The sequence below is a fragment of the Microtus oregoni genome, unplaced genomic scaffold (assembly GCF_018167655.1).
Source record: "Microtus oregoni isolate MIOR12 unplaced genomic scaffold, Mior012 000015F_ref0000493, whole genome shotgun sequence".
Classification (NCBI taxonomy): domain Eukaryota; kingdom Metazoa; phylum Chordata; class Mammalia; order Rodentia; family Cricetidae; genus Microtus; species Microtus oregoni.
Window position 1 is genome coordinate 15,888,027 of NW_024543074.1, and position 22,018 is coordinate 15,910,044.

General features: G+C 41.0%; 1 protein-coding gene and 1 pseudogene across 1 annotated transcript; one reads left to right on the top strand and one right to left on the bottom strand.

Moving 5' to 3' along the window:
• The first annotated feature begins 1,410 nt into the window (after nucleotides 1–1,410).
• On the top strand, nucleotides 1,411–16,949 carry LOC121456780 (schlafen family member 9-like). Its single transcript, XM_041665231.1, has 5 exons — nucleotides 1,411–1,714; nucleotides 5,906–6,960; nucleotides 13,944–14,096; nucleotides 15,062–15,785; nucleotides 15,953–16,949. The coding sequence occupies exons 2-5, from the start codon at nucleotides 5,913–5,915 to the stop codon at nucleotides 16,749–16,751; spliced, it is 2,724 nt and encodes a 907-aa protein (XP_041521165.1). The 5' UTR covers nucleotides 1,411–1,714; nucleotides 5,906–5,912; the 3' UTR covers nucleotides 16,752–16,949.
• Nucleotides 7,668–7,796, bottom strand: LOC121457224 (annotated as a pseudogene).
• Nucleotides 16,950–22,018: the final 5,069 nt, after the last annotated feature.

Sequence of the window (22,018 nt, forward strand, 5' to 3'; positions counted from 1 at the left end):
TCTAAGAAAAAGATAGGACCTTCAGGAAGACCTAAAAGATGAGCAAAACTAAACCTCCGAGTCTTCCTGCAGACAGTTCAGTGAGACCCAGGTGCTAAGCAATACCAGTTGTCACCGTCTAATGCAGACAGCTGCCTGGGTCCAGCAAGGCAGGGAAGAAAGTCTGTGTTCAAAAGGAAAGGGATACTTTTACCTGCCATTTCCGGCCTCCAGTTGCCAAAGTGACCTTCAGCAGGGACATCGATGCTCAAGCCTCCACAAGACCCAGGTATGACCTCAAGTCATATTCTAGAGCCATAGTGACAAAACCTCATGGTAGTGGCACAAAACCCAGATGTGTAGACCAGTGGAATAAAAGAGAGGATGTAAAAATAATCTACACACTTATAGCCACCTAAGTTTTGATAGATCATAAAAATAGATATTGAGACATTCAAGAATATAGCCTCTTGACCAACTATTCTACTTCCTGTTTGTGCTTGGGTGCTCTTCAATGAATTTTATGCTTAGACAGGTAAATTCTGAGCTAAAATCAGATATCATGTCCCTCTATAGGTCTCAGTGGCCATTCTGACTGGGGTGAGATGGAATCTCAAAGCAGTTTTAATTTTCATTTCCCTGGTGAATATGTATCATTACTTTTAAAGATCTGTGTTGTTAACTTGTAGTTCTGAGGACTGACATTTAGCCTCCACATAACTCTTCTCGTAGTAAAGACTTCACACGCCTGGCTCTAAGTGTCACTCTGGTACGAATTTCCATCAGCCTTTTAATGTCTCATGTGATGAAGATCTGCTAGTGACGAATCTGTATTTTCTATCCACTGGGTGGAGAGAGAGAAGGGGGGGGGGGAGAGAGAGAGAGAGAGAGAGAGAGAGAGAGAGAGAGAGAGAATTGAATTATTGAATTCCAGGTCGACAGTCTTTTCCTTTCAACACTGTAGATTCATGGTCCTTGATATATGAACAGTCTGGAAAATAAACATTATAAAGAAAACCCTGAATATGGTGGTAGGAAGATGTACTAAAATGGAAAGTTTGGAACCGTGGAAAAACAGGTTATGAACCACACCGTGTATCATGATGCGGCTGTGCTGACCATGTGTAATAAGTGTACACGCATTAGTAACACACGACATATAAAGATCTGCAAGTATGAAGGGTTAAGGATGGTTTGTTTTCCCCTGAGGCTGGGGCTGAGATCCTGATAAAAACTCCACTCTCACTCTCCTTCTAGACCAGCGTGAATCTGCACTCCTGCCCCGGGTTTTCCACAGCAGAGAATTCAGTCCTCAGTCAGAGAGTTCCACCCAGGGCCCAGGAGGAGGGATTAGCTAAAGAGGGAAGAGCAGCTAGAAAATTAGATTCATCCTAAACCGAAAGTGAGGTCAACTCGGCGGCGGGTCAAAGATCTGTAGCTGACTGGAAAAACTCAAAACAGTTCCATTGTCCCCCAAAGCAAGGAATCAGAAGTTAAAAGGCTTGTTTCAAACACTTGGCTGCCACCACCGCCAATCCCACGTGGGAGCGAGTGCTGCTCCTCTGAGCCTCACCTGCGGCTGACCAATTCACGACTGGAACGCCACCCGACAAGCAGGATTTGTGCCAGAGGCCGAGTTCTAGAAGGAAAAGGTTCCTGCCTGTTTCCAAGTTCTCCTGAGGCGGCCAGGAGAAGCAGAGCGAGAGGACTGAGTCCTTACCGCAGATCAGAAGCGGTGAGTAGTACCCGGTGCGACCTTCGCAGGGACAGGGTCAGAGGGAAGAAGGAGGCAGAGGGAAGGGCCTGGGAAGAGCTTTTCTCCCGTCTTGTGTCACTCTTATAGCATTTGATTAGATTCGATAGATTAATGGTAGATGCAACCGCTGGGCAGGTGACAGAGCGCTGGGAGAAAGGAAGACCAGGGAGGAGTAAGAATGGCAGCTAAGACCAAAAGAGGAACCAAAAACGCTAGGAACAATCCAAAAGCTCAATATGTCTAAAGTTTAGGATGATAAAGTTTAGTTTATTAAAGACATTCTGTGTCCCGCAAGGATGACGCGACCACCGGAGCTCTTCTCACTGCAGTTTTAATCCAGGACTTTATTCACTTTCTCTCTCTCTTCCTTCCTCTCTCTCTCTCCTCTCTTTCTCTCCCTCCTCTCTCTCTCTTCTCTCTCTTTCCTCTCTCTCTGACCTCTCTCTCCTCTGGGCAAACCTCTCTTTTCTCTTCCCTCTCTCTCCCTGGGCAAACCCTCTCCCAGCCCTTAAAGTAGGCATGGGCTGCCAATCCCGAACTGCCAAGTGGGCATTGCCCATAGGTTCACGCATATGCAGGCAGCTGATAATCATTGCGTGATCATAGCATAGGTCAGGCCTTAGCCATCTCAGGAGTTGATTATACATCTCCATCAGGTGTGACACCACGCAGCTCGCTACAATTCTGAGATTCTAGTTTCCCAGTATTTAATAGACTTCCTATTGGTCTCTTCGTTTCCGCTCCTTTGGCGAGGGGCGGAGCCAACCATTGCTAGCTGGGCCAATTGTAATTGTAATTGGCCTGCAATTGTAAGGCCAGTAAGGGGTGCTTAGAGCCCTGCAACTCCATACCACCACTACCACTACCACAACCACAACCACCGCCAAATCCGGGACCTGAGTGGCCTGAGCAGCCCAGAAGCCAAGGTGACATCTGTGTGTCTCTCCTGCCTGAAGGCCCAGGTATTTTATCAGGCTTAGCAGCAAGTTCGGTAAAAAGCAAGAGAGTGATAAGGATGTCTGGGGTGGGTGTGAGCCTGGCCAGGCTATCACAGGGGACGGGGAGAGGGCAGAGGAATGAGGGTCGGGGCAGAGTGGGGCAGGACCACTTGCCCAAATGCATGCTAGGGCACAGGTGCAACACTCAGCAGCAAAATTCTGTGCTGGCAAAGCCTGTCACTGTTAGCAGGTGTAAGTTAGTGCAAGTGCCTCAGGCCCCCAGTTGCAGTTTTTGAAATTATTGTGTTGAAAGATTCTGCAGATGCTACTGAGTCACCCCTGTAATATACTGTCCTTAACTAAGAGGCGCTAAGAGGCAGAAACAGAACCATTGCTATCTAACCCAGAGTTTATCATCTAGAAGCTATTGGAAAAGAGCCAAAGACCCTGTGATTTCAGTTTTCCTAATGCCACCTGTTCTACAGCCCTATTTCCTTTCTGTTCTGGTTCCCCAAGATAGCCAGTACCAGTATAGCTTTATTTTGTGTCGTATGACATTTTTTTAAGATTTTACTTCCTAAAAACTCTGCTGTATGGAGCTGGAGAGATGGCTCAGCACTGAAGAACACTTTTTGCTTTGGCAGAAGACCCAGATTCAATTCCCAGCATCTAGAACTCAGGTCCATAATGCTGGTCCCAAGGATCTGATGCCCTTTTCTGACCTCCACAGGGACCAGACAGGTGGTACAGAAGCATACATAAAAGCAAACATTCATATGCACTGAGCCATCTCTTCAACCCCTCGTCTTTAAGTTTTTTATGCAAACACTATCATACACTATGTACACTATCATAATTATAAAATAGCTTTTTCAAGTAATTATTACACTTCCCAAATTTATGTGTGTTGGATGCATGAAGACATGGTATAACAGTATTCAATGTCAGCTTGATGGGATATGGAATTGCCTATAAGAAAGGCCTCCAGGCACATACCTAGGGGATTATTTAATCTGTGTGTATATCTGTGAGTGATGATGTTGACTGAGAAAATTAAGAAGACTCATTATTCTAAAGGAGGGTGGCACCATTTCCAGGCTGTGGTTGCTGGACTGAATATAGGCCTTCCCCACTGTCTTCCTGACCGTGGGTGGCTACACTGTGACCCAGCTGTGTAAGTTCCAGCTGCCTTGACATCCTGGCTCTGGTGATGCCTACTTGGAACCCTGCCTTCCTGAAGTGGCCTTTGTCTGGGCAGTTTTATCACCGCAGCAGGGGAGTAACAAGACACATGGCTCCTCGTTTTCTCTGCAGTATCTCCCTGTGCGCACACCCTTTGTCCCCATATCGCTGTGATGTCTTCTCAAACTTCTCCCTCTCTGTCACCTACATTTCTCCTGCTTTTTCAGCAAAGGGTTCTTTTCAGACAGGTGACTTTGTTCCCTAGCTGATGGGAGAAAAGGAAGGCATTGGAAGACTCTCCCTTCTGCCTCCCCCACAGCTATAAACCTAACCTCACCACCAAAGGTTTTCTTTTCTCCTCTTTACCTTCTTCCAGATTCTGACCCACGATCTTGTCCAGACCTTGACTCTCAGGATCCTATTGTTTCAGTCACTCAGTCTCCTCCTTCTCCTTTAAGTTCTCAGCTCCCTACTGCCTTTCTCTCATCCATGGTAAATATGGTCAAGCCTTTCCCATCTTAAAGAAAAAGCAACCTTCAACTTCTCTTCCTTCATACACATCTGCACCTCTCTTCTTTAGTAAGTTTATCTAATGACTGATTGTCTACATTTGATAATATTATTACTATGCCTGGCATTCACTCCTCAGCCCATGTGACATTTTGCTTACTGAACATCTGTGAGCCAAAGCATAGTGTTCAGCACTTGGTGAATTATTTAATCCTTACACTAAGAGTCATATCAAGGTAAAAGATCCTTGCCCTGTTAGCAAGCACATAGGGTTAGGCATTTTAAGTATCCATATAAATAAAACAATAGTATGCTGTAAAGAGTCTTTCTCTGTCCCAGAAGGTAGCTCCCAAATAACAACATGGAAAATTCTTATTAATTGTGAATGCTCGGCCTTTGCTTGTTTCTAACTAGCTCTTACAACTTAATTTAACCCGTTTCTATTCATCTGTGTGCTGCCATGTGGCTCGTGACTTTTGCCTCTCCTTCTACATGTCCTGCTTCCTCTGTATCTGGCTGGGAATCCACCTTTCTTCTTCCCTGAGTCCTCTCTACCCCCAGAAGTCTCATCTAACCTATTCCTGCCTAGCTATTGGCCCTTCAGCTCTTTATTAAACCAATCACAGTGCACATCTTCACACAGTGTAAAGGGATGATCCTCAACAGTATGGGATAGAGTTGCCAGCCAAGCCATGTCTGTTGGCGCTCGTCTCTAAGACCTCAGCTTCTGCAGTCTTCAAAGTCTGTGTCATGCATTAAATCTATTTTTGCAGGAGAGAATGGAGACAGGGTTTCTCTGTGCAGCCTTGGTTGTCCTGGAACTCACTGTGTAGACCAGCCTGCCCTTGAACTCAGAGCTCCTCCTGCCTCTGTCTCCCACATGCTGGGACTAAAGACGTGCACCACCAGCTCCTGGCAGTTCACTAAATCCTACAATAAGGCTTTCCAGTCTCACTTGCAGCACCTGTAGGTCGCTTAGAGACCTGGAAAGTCAGCAGGTGGCCTTGTGCTCCATTCCCTGATGCCATATTCCTTTGGTTGTCTCCCACCTCTCCGGGTTTTCATGACCCTTTTGACATCTCCTTTGAGTATATTCTCTATTTATCCCCTAATTCTTTGAGAATATGTCCCAAGCTGTGAAATCTCGTGCCATGCCATACCCTTTTGTTAGGTGATCTCTCCTGCTCCTGTACCTCAGTGCTGATACTTTCACCTTGACAGTTCCAGTGAGTGGGTGACATTAGCTCCTCCTGGGAGCATTGTTAAACTAAAGAGTAATAGCCAAAGTAGTTCAGACACCTCTTTAGTGTGTTTTTCCTCCTATAACCCATATCACATGTGATACTAAGTTCTACTTTACTCTCCCTCAAAAACAATTTCTAAGAGAAAGGACTGTTTTTATCTTACTTAATATTTTCCTGCTTTGACAGAATATATTTGGCTTAAATTAATATTTTCAGTAAGTAGATGAATGAATTGTGTCCATGAGAGAATTAATCTTAATAAAAGTAAAACAAGTGTTTGGATTGTTTGACTGTAGGATCAACATGGAAAGAAATCTCTCCTTAGAGATGATAAAGTCTCACCCAGACTTGATCATCCGCGTAAAAGATGTGACTCTCGGCGAAGAAAACCGAAAGAAAATGGACTCGAAGAAGAGAAAGCTGGAGAAGACAAGAGTTACAGAGGCTGTCTGTGCTCTGTTAAACTCCGGAGGAGGAGTGATTGAGATACAAATGGCCAACAAGAGTGAGCAGCCTGTGGAGATGGGACTGGATTTGGAACAGTCTTTGAGAGAGCTTATCCAGTCTTCTGATTGGCAGGCTTTCTTTGAGATCCAACAACGAGGGAACCATTTTTACATTTTTGTTAAATCTTGGAGCTGCGGCCCTGAACATGGTTCTTCTAAACCTCGCATTTGCAGCCAAAACTCTTTCTTGTACCGTAGATCTGGCACGTCAGTAATTGTCATGAATTCAACAGATGCATTCGCATTTCTAAAACATAAGAAGAGTGACAGATGTGACCTGACTGATGGAGGAGCTCCACCTGTTAAAATTCCCAGAGTTATGCATCAGAACAGCCGTGAAATTTTCCGAAGTGAGAAACTCGAATATGGTCAAATCTTGACTTTTCCTAAATCTATACAAGTAGAGTTTAAACAATTCGATACAAAAAAAGCCCTAGACTACATTAAAAATATAATTCCAGAGTATGTCTCTGCATTTGCAAACACCAGGGGAGGCTACCTTTTCATCGGTGTGGAGGACAAGAGCAGGAAGGTCCTGGGATGCCCAAAAGACTATGTTACCCATGACTCTTTGGAAAGAGTGGCAAAAGAAGCAATATCTAAGTTGCCAGTTTTCCATTTTTGTTCATCTGAAGAAGAAGTGTCTCATGAGACCAGAGTCATAGATGTGTTTCACGAGGGGAATTTGTGTGGTTATCTCTGTGCGATCAAAGTGGAGGCTTTCTGCTGTGCAGTGTTCTCAGAAGTTCCCATTTCATGGATGGCAGACAAGGAGAAAGAAGACATCTACAAAATGACTACCCATGCCAAGGAATGGGTAGGCATGATGATGGCTGCTGATCCAGGTAAGAGGGGAGAGTTCTTCCTGCTCTGTGCTTTCTGCCTCTTTTGAGTTCCTCTGTATTGTTCACACTTTGAAAATCTGAGTTTATTACTTCTACTGAAGTTGGGTCTTTATGCTTTTTGGACACAAGAAATTTAGGGCTGGAGAGATGGCTCAGAGGTTAAGACCACTGGCTGCACGTCCAGAGGGCATTAGTTCAATTCCCAGAAACCACATGATTGCTTACAACCATCTGTAATGAGATCTCGTGGCCCTTTTCAGGCTTGTGTGCATACATGTAGGCAGAACACTGTATATATAGTAAATAAATAAATCTTTTTAAAAATTGAATAGGGACTTCTTTTGTGTTTGTTTGTTTTTTGAGACAGTTTCTTTGTGTAATAGTTCTGGCTATTCTAGAGCTCACTTTGTAGACCAGGCTGGCCTTGAACTCACTGAGATCGACCTGCTTCTGCCTCCCCAGTGCTGGGATTAAAGATATGTGCCACCACGATCCGGCTGAATATGGACTTCTTTTTTGGCACACACATGCAGATGCCACAGTTCACACATGGAGGTCAGAGACCAACATGAGTCACTTCTCCTTCCACCAAGTGTGTGCCAGAGCAAACTCAGGTCATCAGGCCTGGAGGCAAGCACCTGTCTTAGTTAGGGTTTCCATTGTTGTGAAGAGATACCATGACCACAGCAACTCTTTTTTTTTTAATTAGGGGAAAGCACAAGTGTGGTCCCCACTACCACAAATTATGCAGTCCAGTGTCCCACATTTGAAGGAATCCCAGGAGTCAGCACATCCAGAGTGCAATAGATAAGCCTTGGACCGATCATGGCAACTCTTATAAAGGAAAACATTTAATTGTGGTGTCTCGCTTACAGTTTCAGAGGTTCAGTCCATTATCATCATGGTGGGACATGGCAACATCCAGGCAGATATTGTGCTGGAGAAATAACTGAGAGTCCTACATCTTGCCTTCAAACAAGAAGTGATCTGAGAGACTGTAGTCTCTTAAACATGTATGAAACCTCAAAGCCTGCTCACACAGTTACTTACTTCCTCCAACAAGACCACACCTAATCCAACAAGGCCACCTTCCCAGAAGTGCCACTCCCTTTGGGTCCATTTTCTTTAACAAGACCACACCTAATCCAACAAGGCCACCTTCCCAGAAGTGCCACTCCCTTTGGGTCCATTTTCTTTAAACCACCACAGCACCTTTACCCACTGAGCCATCTCACCAGCACCATGAAAATGGAGTTCGTATTTACACGCATGTTATTTAAACTGCTCGCACTGTAATTTGCTGGAACCTCATATAAGAGTGGTCACCTGGTGCCAAAGTTTAGCATGTTACCAACTCTGGGAGTCAGGAACCTGCACCAGATATGGTGTATTTTGGTTAGACCTAATTGCTCATTTTGCTAAAGGCTTCTTTGGCTAACCAGTCTTTTGTGCTTCTAAATGAATATCAGGATTTTTCTTAGTTCTGTGAAACACATTGGAATTTGATAGGGTTTTTATTGACTCGGTAGACTGAATTAAGTAACAGCCTATTTCGTAGGAGGCTTTTTTCTTCTGGGTTCTGCCTCAGTGTTTGAAAGTTTTCATCATATAGGCCTCTTGCCTCCTTGGTTAGGTATGCTCTCATGGATTTGTCTGGTGCAGTCATTAAGGAAATTTTCCAGATCTGTTTCTCGGCAAGTTTGTTACTGGTATATAGAAAAGCTGCTTTGTCTCTTGGTTTTTTTATCCTGCTACCTTGCTGAAAGTTATCAAATATAAGAGCTCACTGGTAGAGTCTTTAAGGTCTTTATGTTTAAGGTCAGATCATCTGCTAATGGGCATGACTGAGTTCTATTTGTACTCTTGCCTTGAATGAGAGTGAGCCCTCGATTTTGAAGGCGGAACTTTTTGCTTTTTCTCACCTAGTCTGATGTTAGGTTAGGTTTGTCATATGCAGCCTGTATTGTGTTGACGTCTGTTCTTTCTGTCCCTGGTTTTTTCGGGGTGTTTAAATCATGGAAGGATGTAAAATTTTGACATTCATATTTTCTGCTTCTGATGAGATGATGGAGGAAGGTCATTGGCTAATAAAGGAACTGCCTTGGCCCATTTTATTGGTTAGAACATAGGTAGGAGGAGTAAACAGAACAGAATGCTGGGAGGAAGAGGAAGTGAGCTCAGACTCCACAACTCTCCTCTCGGGAGCAGACGCCTCAGAGAGACGCCATGCTCCTGGCTCCTGGGCAGACGCACGCTATGAAGCTCCAACCCAGGATGGACATAGGCTAGAATCTTCCTGGTAAGCGCACCTAGGGGCGCTACACAGATGATTAGAAATGGGCTAAATTAATATGTGAGAATTAGCCTAGAAGAGGCTAGATAGAAATGGGCCAAGCAGTGATTAAATGAATACAGTTTGTGTGTTGTTATTTTGGGCATAAGCTAGCCAGGCAGCCGGGGTGCTGGGGACGCAGCCCCGCCGCCCTTATTACTACAATGATCTGTGATTTTTGTCCCTGATTCTACTTATGTTACACATTGCATTTATTAATTTGCCTTTGTTAAGACACACTTGCCTCTATGGAATGAAACCAACTTGATCTTTTCAGTGTTAGGTTAAGTTTGGTTTACAGATTTGAGTTTATCATGGAAATTGTGCAGCTGGGTTTTTTTTGTTTTGTTTTGTTTTTTTGGGTTGTTGTTTTTTTTTGTCTTTTTATGGTTGTGCTCCCAAAGTAATTCAGCTTTATGGGGTAAATTAATAGTGTCTCTTCCCTTGTATTTCACAGAATAGTTTTAGGAACATTGTTATTAATTCATAGGTGATGGTCTATTAGAAGTCACAATGAATCCATCCAGTTCTGGACTTTTCTTTGCTAAGATTCTCTTTATCTTCTCTTTGGGTAGGCACAGATGGGACTGTACTTTTGCCTCAGCTCTTTGCAAAGAGACAACACAATCTTCCTGGAAATGTGAAAAACTGCATTGAAATTAAAGGGATTTAGCTTCATTTTGATGGCTGTCACTTGAGTGATCTTGACTTAGTTTGGGTAGGTTATGTGTGTCCAGGGATTTCTCCTTTGATCCAAAACCCTAGCACCCTAGCTTTTTCACCTCTTTAGAATATAGGTTTTCAAAGTGTTCCCTAAAAAAAAAAACCTGGATTTTAGTGATACCTGTTGTAATATTATCTCTTCTCTTTCTATAGTTGGTTAGGTAAGGTTTATCAATCTTAACTATTTTTAAAAGGTCTGTTTTGTTCATTCTTTTGATTATTCTTTTCATTTCTACTTGATTAATTTCTATCCTGGTCATTATTATTTCTTTCTATCTACAAATTTGAGGCTTGGATTGTTCTTGTTTGTTTAATTGTTTCTCTTAGTTAAATTTCATGTTGTTTCTTTTTTATTATTTTAAATTGATTTTTATTGAGCTCTACATTTTTCTCTGCTCTCCTCCCTGCCTCTCCCCTTCCCCATTCATCCCTACCCTAAGGTCCCCATGTTCCCAATTTACTCAGGAGATCTTGTCTTTTTCTACTTCCCATGTAGATTAGATCTATGTAAGTCTCTCTTAGTGTCCTCATCGTTGTCTAAGTTCTCTGGGATTGTGGTTTGTAGACTGATTTTCTTTGCTTTATGTTTAAAAACCACCTATGGTGAGTATATGAATAATTGTCTTTTTGTGTCTTGGTTACCTAACTCAAAATAATGTTTTCTAGTTCCATCTATTTTCCTGCAAAATTCAAGATGTCATTATTTTTTTCTGCTGTGTAGTACTTCATTGTATAAATGTACCACATTTTCCTTATCCATTCTTTGGTCAAGGGGCATTTAGGTTGTTTCCAGGTTCTGGCTATGACAAACAAAGCTGCTATGAACATAGTTGAGCACATGTCCTTGTGGCTCAATTGAGCATCCTTTGGATATATACCCAAAAGTGGTATTGCTGGGTCTTGAGGAAGGTTGTTTCCTAATTTTCTGAGAAATCGCCACACTGACATCCAAAGGGGTTGTATCAGCAATGCAGAAGTGTTCCCTTTTCCCCACAACCTCTCCAACATATGTTGTCATCAGTGTTTTTATATCTTGGCCATTCTTACAGGTGTAAGATGGAATCTCAGAGTTGTTTTGATTTGCATTTCTCTGATGACTAAGGATGCTGAACATTTCCTTAAGTGTCTTTCAGCCATTTTAGATTCCTCTGTTGAAAGTTCTCTGTTTAGGCCTGTACTCCATTTTTTTATTGGATTATGCATTCTTTTGGTGACCAATTTCTTGAGTCCTTTATATATTTTGGAGATCAGACCTCTGTCTCATGTGGGGTTAGTAAAGATCTTTTCCCATTCTGTATGCTGTCGTTTTGTCTTATTGACCATATCCTTTGCTTTACAGAAGCTTTTCAGTTTCAGGAGGTCCCATTTATTAATTGTTTCTCCCAGTGTCTGTGCTGCTAGGGTTATATTTAGTAAGTGGTCTCCTATGCCAATGTGTTCAAGTGTATTTCCCGTTTTCTCTTCTATAAGGTTCAGTGTGGCTGGCTTTATGTTGAGGTCTTTGATCCATTTAGACTTGAGTTTTATATGTTTTATGGTGATAGATGTGAGTCTATTTTCATTCTTCTACATGTTGATATCCAGTTTTGCCAGTACTACTTGTTAAATATGCTTTCTTTTTTCCATTTGATATTTTTTGCTTCTTTGTCAAAAATCAGGTCTTTGAAGATGTGTGGATTGATATCCGGGTCTTCTATTCAGTTCCATTGGTCCGCCTGTCTGTTCTTATGCCAATACCAGGCTGTTTTCAGTACTGTAGGTCTGTAGTAGAGTTTGAAGTCAGGGATTCTGATGCCTCCAGAAATTCTTTTACTGTACAAGATTGTTTTGGCTATCCTGGGTTTGTTTTTGATTTTTTTGTTTTTTTGTTTTTTTTTTTGTTTTTTTTTTGGTTTTACATATGAAGTTGAGTACGGTTCTTTCAAGGTCTGTGAAATTTTTTGTTGGGATTTTGATGGGCATTGCATTGAATCTGTAGATTGCTTTTGGTAAGATTGCCATTTTTATTCTGTTAATTCTGCCTACTCAAGAGCATGGGAGATCTTTCCACTTTCTGGTGTCTTCTTCAATTTCTTTCATCAAAGATTTAAAGTTCTTGTCATACAAGTCTTCCACTTGTTTGGTTAGAGTTACTCTGAGATATTTTATGCTATTTGTGCTATTGTGAAGAGTGTTGTTTTTCCTATTTCTTCCCCAGCCCTTTTATTATCTGTGTACAGAAGAGCTACTGATTCTTTTTAGTTAATCTTGTATTCTGCTACATTACTGAAAGTGTTTATGATTTGTAGAAGTTCCTTGATAGAATTTTGGGGATTGCTTATGTAAACTATTGTATCATCTCCAAACAGTGAGAGTTTGACTTCTTCTTTTCAGATTTGCATTCCCTTGTTCTCCTTTTGGTGTCTTATTGCTCTAGCTAGGACCTCAAGAACTATATTGAAATAGATATGGAGAGAGTGAACAACCTTGTCTTGGTCCTGATTTCACTGGAAATGCTGGGAGTTCCTCATTTAGTTTGATGTTGGTTGTTGGCTTGCTCTATATTGTCTTTATTATGTTTAGGTATGTTCCTTGTGTCCCTGCTCTCTCCAAAACCTTTATCATGAAGGGGTGTTATATTTTGTAGAAAGTTTTTCGGCATCTCATGAGGTGATCTTGTGGTTTTTATTTTTCAGCTTGTTTATATGGTGGATTATGCTGACAGATTTTCAAATGTTGAACCATCCCTGCATCTGTGGGATGACGCCGACTTGATGATGGTGGATGATGGTTCTGATGTGTTCTTGAATTCGATTTGCCAGTATTTTATTTAGTATTTTTGCATCAATGTTCATGAGTGAGATTGGTCTGTAATTCTCTTTCTTAGTAATATCTTTCTGTGGTTTGGATATCAGGGTAATTGTAGCCTCATAAAAAGAGTTTGGCAATGTTCCTTCTGTTTCTATTGTGTAGAATAATTTGAGGAGTATTGGTATTAGTTCTTCTTTGAAAGTTTTGTAGAATTCTGAGCTGAAACCATCTGGTTTGGGGATTTTTTTGGTTAGGAGACTTTTGATGACTATTTCTATTTCTTCAGCAGTTATATGTCTGTTTAATTTGCTTATCTGGTCTTGATTTAATTTTGGTAAGTGATATTTATCCAGAAAGTTGTCCATTTCCTTTAAGTTTTCCAATTTTGTGGAGTACAGGTTTTCAAAAATTGGTCTGATGATTCTCTGTATTTCTTCCATGTCTGTTGTCATGTCCCCCTTTTCATTTCTGATTTTGTTAATTTGGATATTCTCTCTCTGCCTTATGGTTAGTTTGGATAAAGGTTTGTCTGTGTAACAGTCCTGGTTGTCCTGGAACCTGCTCTGTAGACCAGGCTGGCCTCGAACTGACAGAGATCTGCCTGCCTCTGCCTCCCAGCTACTGCCCTTGACCTCTGAGTCATCTCTCCAGCCCCAAGTTTCCTTTTCTGAGTCCAGCCTCCTACTACCTGAACTTTTTGGCATGTCCATGCCCAGTTCTTCCTCTGCCTTCCACAGCTGTCTCCTACCCCGGAACTGTGGCAGGCTGACACCAGAATCACTTATCTGAGATTGTTTCTTGCTATCAGGACCCCAGGGTAGCTCGGTACTAACCAGTGGGTTCTCTACCCAGCTGGCACCCAGTGAAGTGACAAAGTGGGCCTCCTCTCCACTGTTTACCCATGATGTCAGAGGAGTCACTGCCTCCCCAGAACCTTCCATTGGACTTGAAGCTTTTGAGGATTCTGATTTTGTCATTTGGCTGGGACTAGCAGTCTCTTCACCAGGGTTGTTTATATTACCTTCTGGATCAGGCTTCATCTTCCCTTCTGTGCGGTTCTGGTCTTTTTCCCATTCTTACCCTTTGGAATAGAGCTTGTGCTTTGTTATTCTGATGGGTTTCATTCACTGTGTCACAGAGACAGCTTCCAGTCAGTCATCTTCCCTCAGTAACCTGTATGAAGATTTTGAGTGTCAGCTGACTCTCTCCAACAGCCCTCCATGCTGCAGACAAGTGTATTCTAAGAAAGGACTGGAGAATAAAGTCGACCTCCAAAAGCGTTTATTTCCAGGTATGAACAGCTAGTTTTTCCATTAGGAGAAAAAGACAAATCATTTAACACCTTTGCTAAAAAAGAAATCAAAGAGAATGCCTTGTGCAGCACCAAGTTTATGATGTAACAACACTACAAACCTCTTGGGAATGAGGTGCAGGTGCCCGTGAAGTCATGGAGCTAGCAAAATCTGATAGCTAAATATGTAGAGATCAAGGTCCCCACCAGGAACTTAAAACAGCATTTCCAGGACTTGAGCACATGCATTTGAGTCAGCTTCTCAAAGGTTCAGACCTCAGTGAACCAGTACAGCCATAGTAGAAGAATCTAATGTAACAATAACTGCACAGATTTTTCCACTTCCTTAGCTCAGTAACTTCCACTTTGGTTGGCACAGACTTTTCTGTAAGATAGTGGGAGAGCCACATCATTCCATCAGCTTGGTGGAATATGAGCTGCAGGGGATGTAGACAGACGGAATTTCCCTTAAGTTGTATTGCATTATGAGCTTAGTTTTCTTTGGGTTTGAAAATGTTTTATAACTTTAATTTTTGTTGAAACAGATTTTTTACATACAATATATTCAGATCACATTTTTAACCCCCTGTTCCTCCCAGCTCCTCAATACCTCCCTACCCTAAAATCCACATTCTTTCCCCTCTCTCCCATTGTAAACAAGTAGGCAACTGAAACAAACAAAGCAGAATAGGGCAAAACAAACAGAAAATAAGAACCAAAGAAAAAGAACAAGAAACACACACACACCATCAGAGCATAAAATCAGAAACCATAATAAAGAAGCAAAAAACCTATAAGGTAAGAAATATACCCAGACAAAGCATATGCGAAGAAAAAACTCGAGAAATACCATTGAGTTTGTTTTGTGTTGGTCATCTACTTAATTCTCTGTTTTAAACATAAGTGAGTTATACAAAACTATACAAACACTTATTTGAAATCTTGCTTATTCTTCCCATGTCCAGTGTCACCAGGATGTTTGAAATATATTCCTGAATCCCTCTGGAAGGAGCTGTGCTCACAGAATAAGGGACTGGAGGACTTATTAATCCAGCAAATGCACTCTGTCCCCTGCGGTCTACTGATCCTCTCTAGAAGCTGGGCTGTGGACCTGAACTTGGAGGAGAGGCAGGGAGTCATCTGTGATGCCCTGCTGATTGCAGAGAATAGCCCTCCCATCCTCTACACCATCCTTGGGCAGCAGGATGAGGGGGCACAGGACTACTGTACCCACACTGCCTTCACTCTCAAGCAGAAGCTAGTGAACACTGGTGGCTACACTGGGAGGGTGTGCGTCATGACCAAGGTTCTCTGCCTGGAATCCGAGAGCAATGTAGAGACCAGTGAGAGGTCAGCCTCTCCTATAGATTATCCATGCTCCTATAACCTTGCAAACACCCAGGAAATGGAAGCCTTGCTGCAGGCGCTTGTGATTGTCTTGCTCAATTTCAGATCTTTCTTGAGTGACCAGCTTGGCTGTGAAATTTTAAATCTTCTCACAGCCCAACAGTATGAAATATTCTCAAAAAATCTCCGCAAAAACAAGGAACTGTTTGTGCATGGCTTACCAGGGTCGGGCAAGACAGTCATGGCCATCAAGATCATGGAAAAGATCAGGAACACATTTCATTGTGAAACAGATAGAATTCTCTACATCTGTGAAAATCAACGCTTGAGGGACTTTATCAGGTAAGTGTTGGTCTTACATCTGTGTGTTATCAGTCTGGGCTCAAATATTTCTCTTAAGTGACCCTGATTCTTGGGAATTAGGCAGTACAAGGACCTGTGACAGCAGTGCTGTATCACGGGGCATTGATGCATTTGAGAAACACCTAATGTCCTTTTCACTGTTACAGGGCAAAAAATATTTGCCAGGCCGTGACCCGGAAAACTTTCATGAAATATGAGTTTGAGACAGACATGATCCAACACATCATTGTTGACGAAGCCCAGAATTTCCGCACTGAAGATGGGGACTGGTATAAGAAGGCAAAGCTCATCACTCAGAGAGAGAAAGATTGTCCCGGAATTCTCTGGATCTTTCTAGACTATTTTCAGACCAGCCACAGGCAAGAGAGTGGCCTCCCACTTTTCTCATGCCAGTATCCAAAGGAAGAGCTCACAAGAGTGGTACGCAATGCAGATAAAATAGCTGAGTTCTTACAGAAGAAATTACAGGAAATCAAAAATAACCCTCCATGCATGATCCCTTCTGAGTCCCTGGAGATGCTCAATGAATTTACCTGGGCTCACAGTGTACCAGGCAGCTTTGATATCATACACTTGAGCTGGAGAGAGGTGGTAGAATTTGTAGCAAACAAGTGCAGTTCTTTCTTGGAGAGTGGCTATTCTCCCAATGATATTGCTGTGCTTTTCAGCACGAAAGATGAAACAAATACATATATAGATGAGTTCCTAGAAGAAATGAAGAAGGTGAGAGTGTCTCAGATGAAGGATGAATTCGTCTATCCTCTTGACATGTTTGACAGCATCCGTCGATTCTCTGGCCTAGAAAGAAGCATTGTGTTTGGCATTGACCCCTATTCAGTTGAACCAGGCATTTCCTGCCACCTATTGGTCTGCTTGGCTTCCAGAGCAAGGAAACATCTGTATATTTTGTCGTGTCCTGATCGTTCTACCCCTATCAGGATGTAGCTCAATAGCCGAATGGGATGCATGAGGTCCTAGGTTCATTCTCTAGGCAAAACCTAGTTGAGGCTCTTCAGTAAAAGAAGAAAAATAAACATGCAACAAAACTCTTGTCCTATAGTTTCAGAAAACGCTGGCAAAAGATTACCAGTGGACACTGAAACTCACTGTGACTCTGAGACAAACTACAAAGTTGAAGAAAAGACTGGGAAAACAATGTGCATTTGACACATGCTGTGAAAATATTGAAACCACAAGAATTGAAACAGATAAAAGCAATGCAATATTCTAAGTTTTAAAACAGACCTCCATGTTAAATTGGTAAATACATTTGTGAAAATTTAATGTATTTACAAGTGTAAAGGTAAAGAATAAAGACACCCCGGGCTTCAAAAGAAAACATTGGCCCAACCCAGTACCTTGCAGCAGCAGCCAGAAGGCCACTGTTAGAGTGAACAGGGGTATGGTATGGTGTCCTACAGAAAGAGAATGGTTCAGGCTCTGTAGACAGAGGACTATATGAAGAGAGGAGGAAAGACAAGAGCAGGCTGAGATGGTGGGATAGCTGACCCCTGGGCCAGCAGCAACACACTGGAAAGTGAGCTCTGAACTTTGTCTGGGCAGCATAGCAGAAGTGACCCTACCCTGAGGGCCTGAACGTGGGAGATCTAACTGTACTGTAGGAGAACCCGAATAGAGTAATCCCACACTAGCTCAGAACTGAGTATAATAAATGAATTCTTAAGGGTAGATTCACAGATCATAGTACTCTGCAAGAACAGGCAACAGAAACTGAATCCAGCAGCCAAGAGAGGTAGTGAGAGCCCATAAGTACTCAAAGCCAGGTCCAGCCTTTCAAAGGCCATTAGCTGAAAGACATTCCCCAGCACATCCCCCTTTTGTCTAAATAAGAAAGTTCAAAACCAATACAAAACCATACACAATAAGAACAGATATCAGGTATAAAAATTAGAATTACAACCAGTATAAACAACATTAAGCAAGAAACATATGCTAAATGTTTAAATAATTATTCTATCCTAAGGAGTCTAAATCTTGTATTAGATATGGCTTGGTTAAGTCATGAGAGGAAAGTAAGTACAACTATCTAGTCTTCAGTCCCATCAAAGACCTAAGAAGGGAGATAATGTCACTTGAGTAGACAGGAAGTTCAATCAAGCAACTTCCAAAAGTGCAACAATTGACAGAGACGACTGGCTACCTGGACAAAATAACCCAAAGTCCCATTTGCAACTTTGGAGCAACCAACTTTGGCTAAGACCTAGAGTAACTGACAGACCATTTTCTGTCTGCCCGGGAGAGGGGCATGACGTCTCTTCTGAGGCGTCTGCTTCCGAGAGGAGAGCTGTCGAGTCTGAGCTCACTTCCTCTTCCTCCCAGCATTCTGTTCTGTTTTCTCCACCCACCTGTGTTCTAACCTATGAGGGCCAGCCAAGCAGTTTCTTTATTTTTTTAAGCAATGACCTTCCTCCATCAGAAATGTACATGCATACAATATAACAAAATAACTTTGCATGAGTGTACAAATATTATAAACAGGAATAAAAGCATACTCAATATAACAAATATAATTTGAATTTGTATCAATATAAAAGAATTTATATCAATATAACTTGTCAATAAATAATAGCTTACAACTATTCACTCTATTACTCACTATTATTATTAGTGTGAGTAAGCTCACACTAATCTACCTATTATCCAATCTAATTATCCTTTTTTCTTCCAAAGAAGATTTCTGAGCCTATATAATTTCCACCCCAACCCCCAACGCTATACCAGTTATAATAAACCCCTAATTGAGGTCCCTAACCCTGAAGACAAACTGGGAAAAGGAACGTCGCCTTCTAGAATGACTTCCAGCTGTCATTGGGACAATGTTCTTTCTATGGGATCCTGTAAAAGTAAAATGACGGTTAAGTTTCAAGATTACTGTTTGGTGTAATTGTAAATAGTCTCTGAGTAGTCAATAGTGTTTTTATAAAGTTCTTATTTGAATTTCTGGCCAATACATTGTAAGAAGGTACACCATTTCTAAGTTGGAACCATCTTGAGCACCTGGTACCCAACACCAATCAAGTAGTGCTGTTAGCATCATGATGTGATATCAACCAGATGGAGTCATTGTTGTGGGGCCCCATTTTCTTCCTGAAAACTTCAAAGATTATTGCAGGAAAAATTTTTGTTCATTGTGGAAACTTAAAAATTATTCATATAGACATATGTTCAACAAAAAGTATGATAGAGACAAAAATAGGTATTAAGATAAGTAAAATTCTTCCTAAATTCTTTCTTCTTTTTGTACTATACCAGACGACTCCTGATATGAGACAGAAACTCTGGATTTTCATTTTAACAACATACATGGATTTAGAGAAGGACAGCCATTTCCAACTCCAAAGTCAGCTTTAAAGTAGAGATATATACATGTTCAGGCCATGAAATTTTACCTTGTAGATGAGATTTCTCTTCACTCGGTGATTCTTTTCTTCTTTAGGCATCTAAATGTCTGAGGTCTCGTGACTTATTGAAGATGAGTATTTTCTCCTTCTCAAGATGTTTCTTCTTTTCAAATTGAAACTGTATTAATTTTGATCGTATCCATAGCTTTTCTTCTCCTGTGAAGCAAAACCCCTTCCACAATGTAGCACATCTCCTGGTTTCCATTCTGAGGTCAACACATCCTTGAAATACATCGGCTGAATTCAGAAGTTTTTTTCCATTATCCAACGTCTCTCTGCCACTGTTCTTCCTTTCTCATTAGCGTTAAGAAAATTCAAGGTTAATAAAGCATTATGCAATAATTTCTGGGGATATTTTCCATTCCTTTCTGTTTGTTTAACATATCCTTTATAGTTTGATTTGATCTTTCTATAACTGCCTGACCTGTAGGATTGTTTGGTATACCTGTAATATGCTTTATATTATAATAAGCAAAAAACTGTTTCATTTTCTTAGAAACATGTGCTGGACCATTATGTCTTTATTTGTGCAGTTATACCCATGATAGCCATAACTTCTAATAAATGCGTGATTACTGAATCAACCTGTTCTAAGCTTAAGGCAGTTGCCCATTGAAAACCTGAATAAGTGTCAATGGTGTGGTGTAAATATTTTAATTTTCCAAATTCTGTAAATTGGAACACATCCATCTGCAAGATTTCATTCCCTGGAGTACACTTTGGATTAGTCCCTGCAGGTAGCAGTGTTTGGTTATAGAAAAAGTAAGTAGGATACCTCTTTATAATCTCCTTAGTTTGTTGCCATGAAGAGAGAGCCATTTCTTTAAACATTTGCTATTGACATTATTTTTTAATGAAATGCTGAGGCTTTCAGCACATTTCCAATTAATAATCAATCAATTTCTGCATTGCCTTGTACTAGAGGACCTGGCAGAACCATATAGAATTCAGATGTGTGTTATATATATGGGACAAAGCCCATTCCTGAATAGTTCTTGAAACTGAATGAATAATAAAGTAAATTTTGTATCTTCTGGTATAAATTCAGCAGTTTCAATATGCAAAACAACTCTTTCTGCATATTGTGAATCAGTAACTATATTGAGAGGTTCCTTAAAATCCCTTAGTACCATGAAAATAGTATACAACTCTGCCTTTTGTATAGAATTATAAGGCCTTTGTTCCACTTTACTTAACTCTTCTGATTTGTAACATGCCTTTCCTGCATCAGTATAGAATGTATTGCTTTTGGGATAATTGCTATTAATCTTTCCTAAAAATTAGCACAAGCTCTTTCAGTATTCATTGTCTTCCCATAGCTTTTTAATATCATCAGTAGTAAAGAGCAATAAAAGCTCTGCTAGGTCTATCCCTGCTAGTTGACAAATTAGCAATTTTAATTAGAATTTAGCAATTTCTAATTAGAAATTAGAAAATTTCTCAATTTTCCTTTTAAAATTAATTCAGAGACCTTTGCCACATAAGTTTTTAATTTTTAACTTTGTTTATGTGGTTAAAAAAAAATCCATTCTAGAGAGAAGATAATATCTTCTAGTAAACTGAGAATTATTATAAATAGGAACTGTGAAGGCAAAATTTTCTCTGCCCTCTTCTTATAAAGGTATAGTGAAGAAACAATCTTTGAAATCAATAACTATAAGAGTACATCCTTTAGGTAATAGAGAAGGCAAAGGAATTCAGATTGTAGAGGTCCCATAGGTTGAATTACCCTATTGATAGCTCTTAGATCTGTTACCATTCTCTATTTTCCAGATTTCTTTTTAACAGCAAATGCAGGAGAATTCCAAGGGTTGGTTGATTCTTCAATATGGTGAGCATCTAGTTGCTCCTGTACAAACTGTTCTAAAGCCTGCAATTTCTCTTCTGTTCATGACCATTGTTTAACCCATATTGCTTTCTCAGTTAACCATTTTAAAGGTAGGGCCATAGCTACCTCTGAAGGTTTGATAGTTGCGTTGTGTTCTTATACAGCCTGAATAGCTGCTGACCTCTTTTTATAGTACCTTATAATATCCTTCCCAGAAACATAAGATTCTGGGACTGCAGGAATATTAATCTGGGTATTCCATTGCTGCAGCAGATCATGATCCTATAAATTCACTGCAATATTAGCCGGATATGGCCTCTGCCTTCCTCTCTGTCCTTCTGGCCCTGTGCATTCAACCCATCTCATGCTTTGTTTCACTTTAGATAGGGGTCCAGTTCCTAAGAATTGAACTTCTACCTCTTGAAGAGGCCAATTCAGATGTCAAGATTCTGAAGTAATGATAGTCACATCTTCACCTGTGTCCAGTAATCCCTCAATTCCAATGCTCTCTATATGCACTCTTATGTTGGTCTTTGATCATTTATAGAAATCTGCCAAAATAACGTTTCCTATTTCCTATTGAAATTTTTGATTCATCCTCTATGTCCATTTCATCATCCAAAACAGTATTTTTTTTATAGCAGGCACTGGATTTTTTAATTTTCCTGGTGAGACATGTCCTCCACAGTGACTAGGAATGCCTGGACCACATTTGACATGGGGGCCTGCAAGAGGTCCCCCAAAGAGTTTCCTGATGGTATCAGGTTGCCTTGTCTGTCTTTTGTTGTTCTACATTTATTGGTCCAATGTCAGCCTTTGACTCATCTTCCACATAATCCAGAAGATTGAGTTCTATTTTTGCCATTCCTAGAGGAGACATTATTTCTAGGAATGCCTAGTCTACAATTCCTTCTCAGGTGTCCTATTCTGCCACAATTAAAACATTTGGAATCTTGATGCCT

Bases quoted from the DNA above. Each gene is read 5' to 3' on its own strand.
- LOC121456780 (XM_041665231.1), top strand. From the start codon at position 5,913: ATGGAAAGAAATCTCTCCTTAGAGATGATAAAGTCTCACCCAGACTTG. The intron at 6,961-13,943 runs GTAAGAGGGGAG...ACTGTGTCACAG, and splicing joins GATGATGGCTGCTGATCCAG to AGACAGCTTCCAGTCAGTCA. The intron at 14,097-15,061 runs GTATGAACAGCT...TCCCATGTCCAG, and splicing joins CCAAAAGCGTTTATTTCCAG to TGTCACCAGGATGTTTGAAA.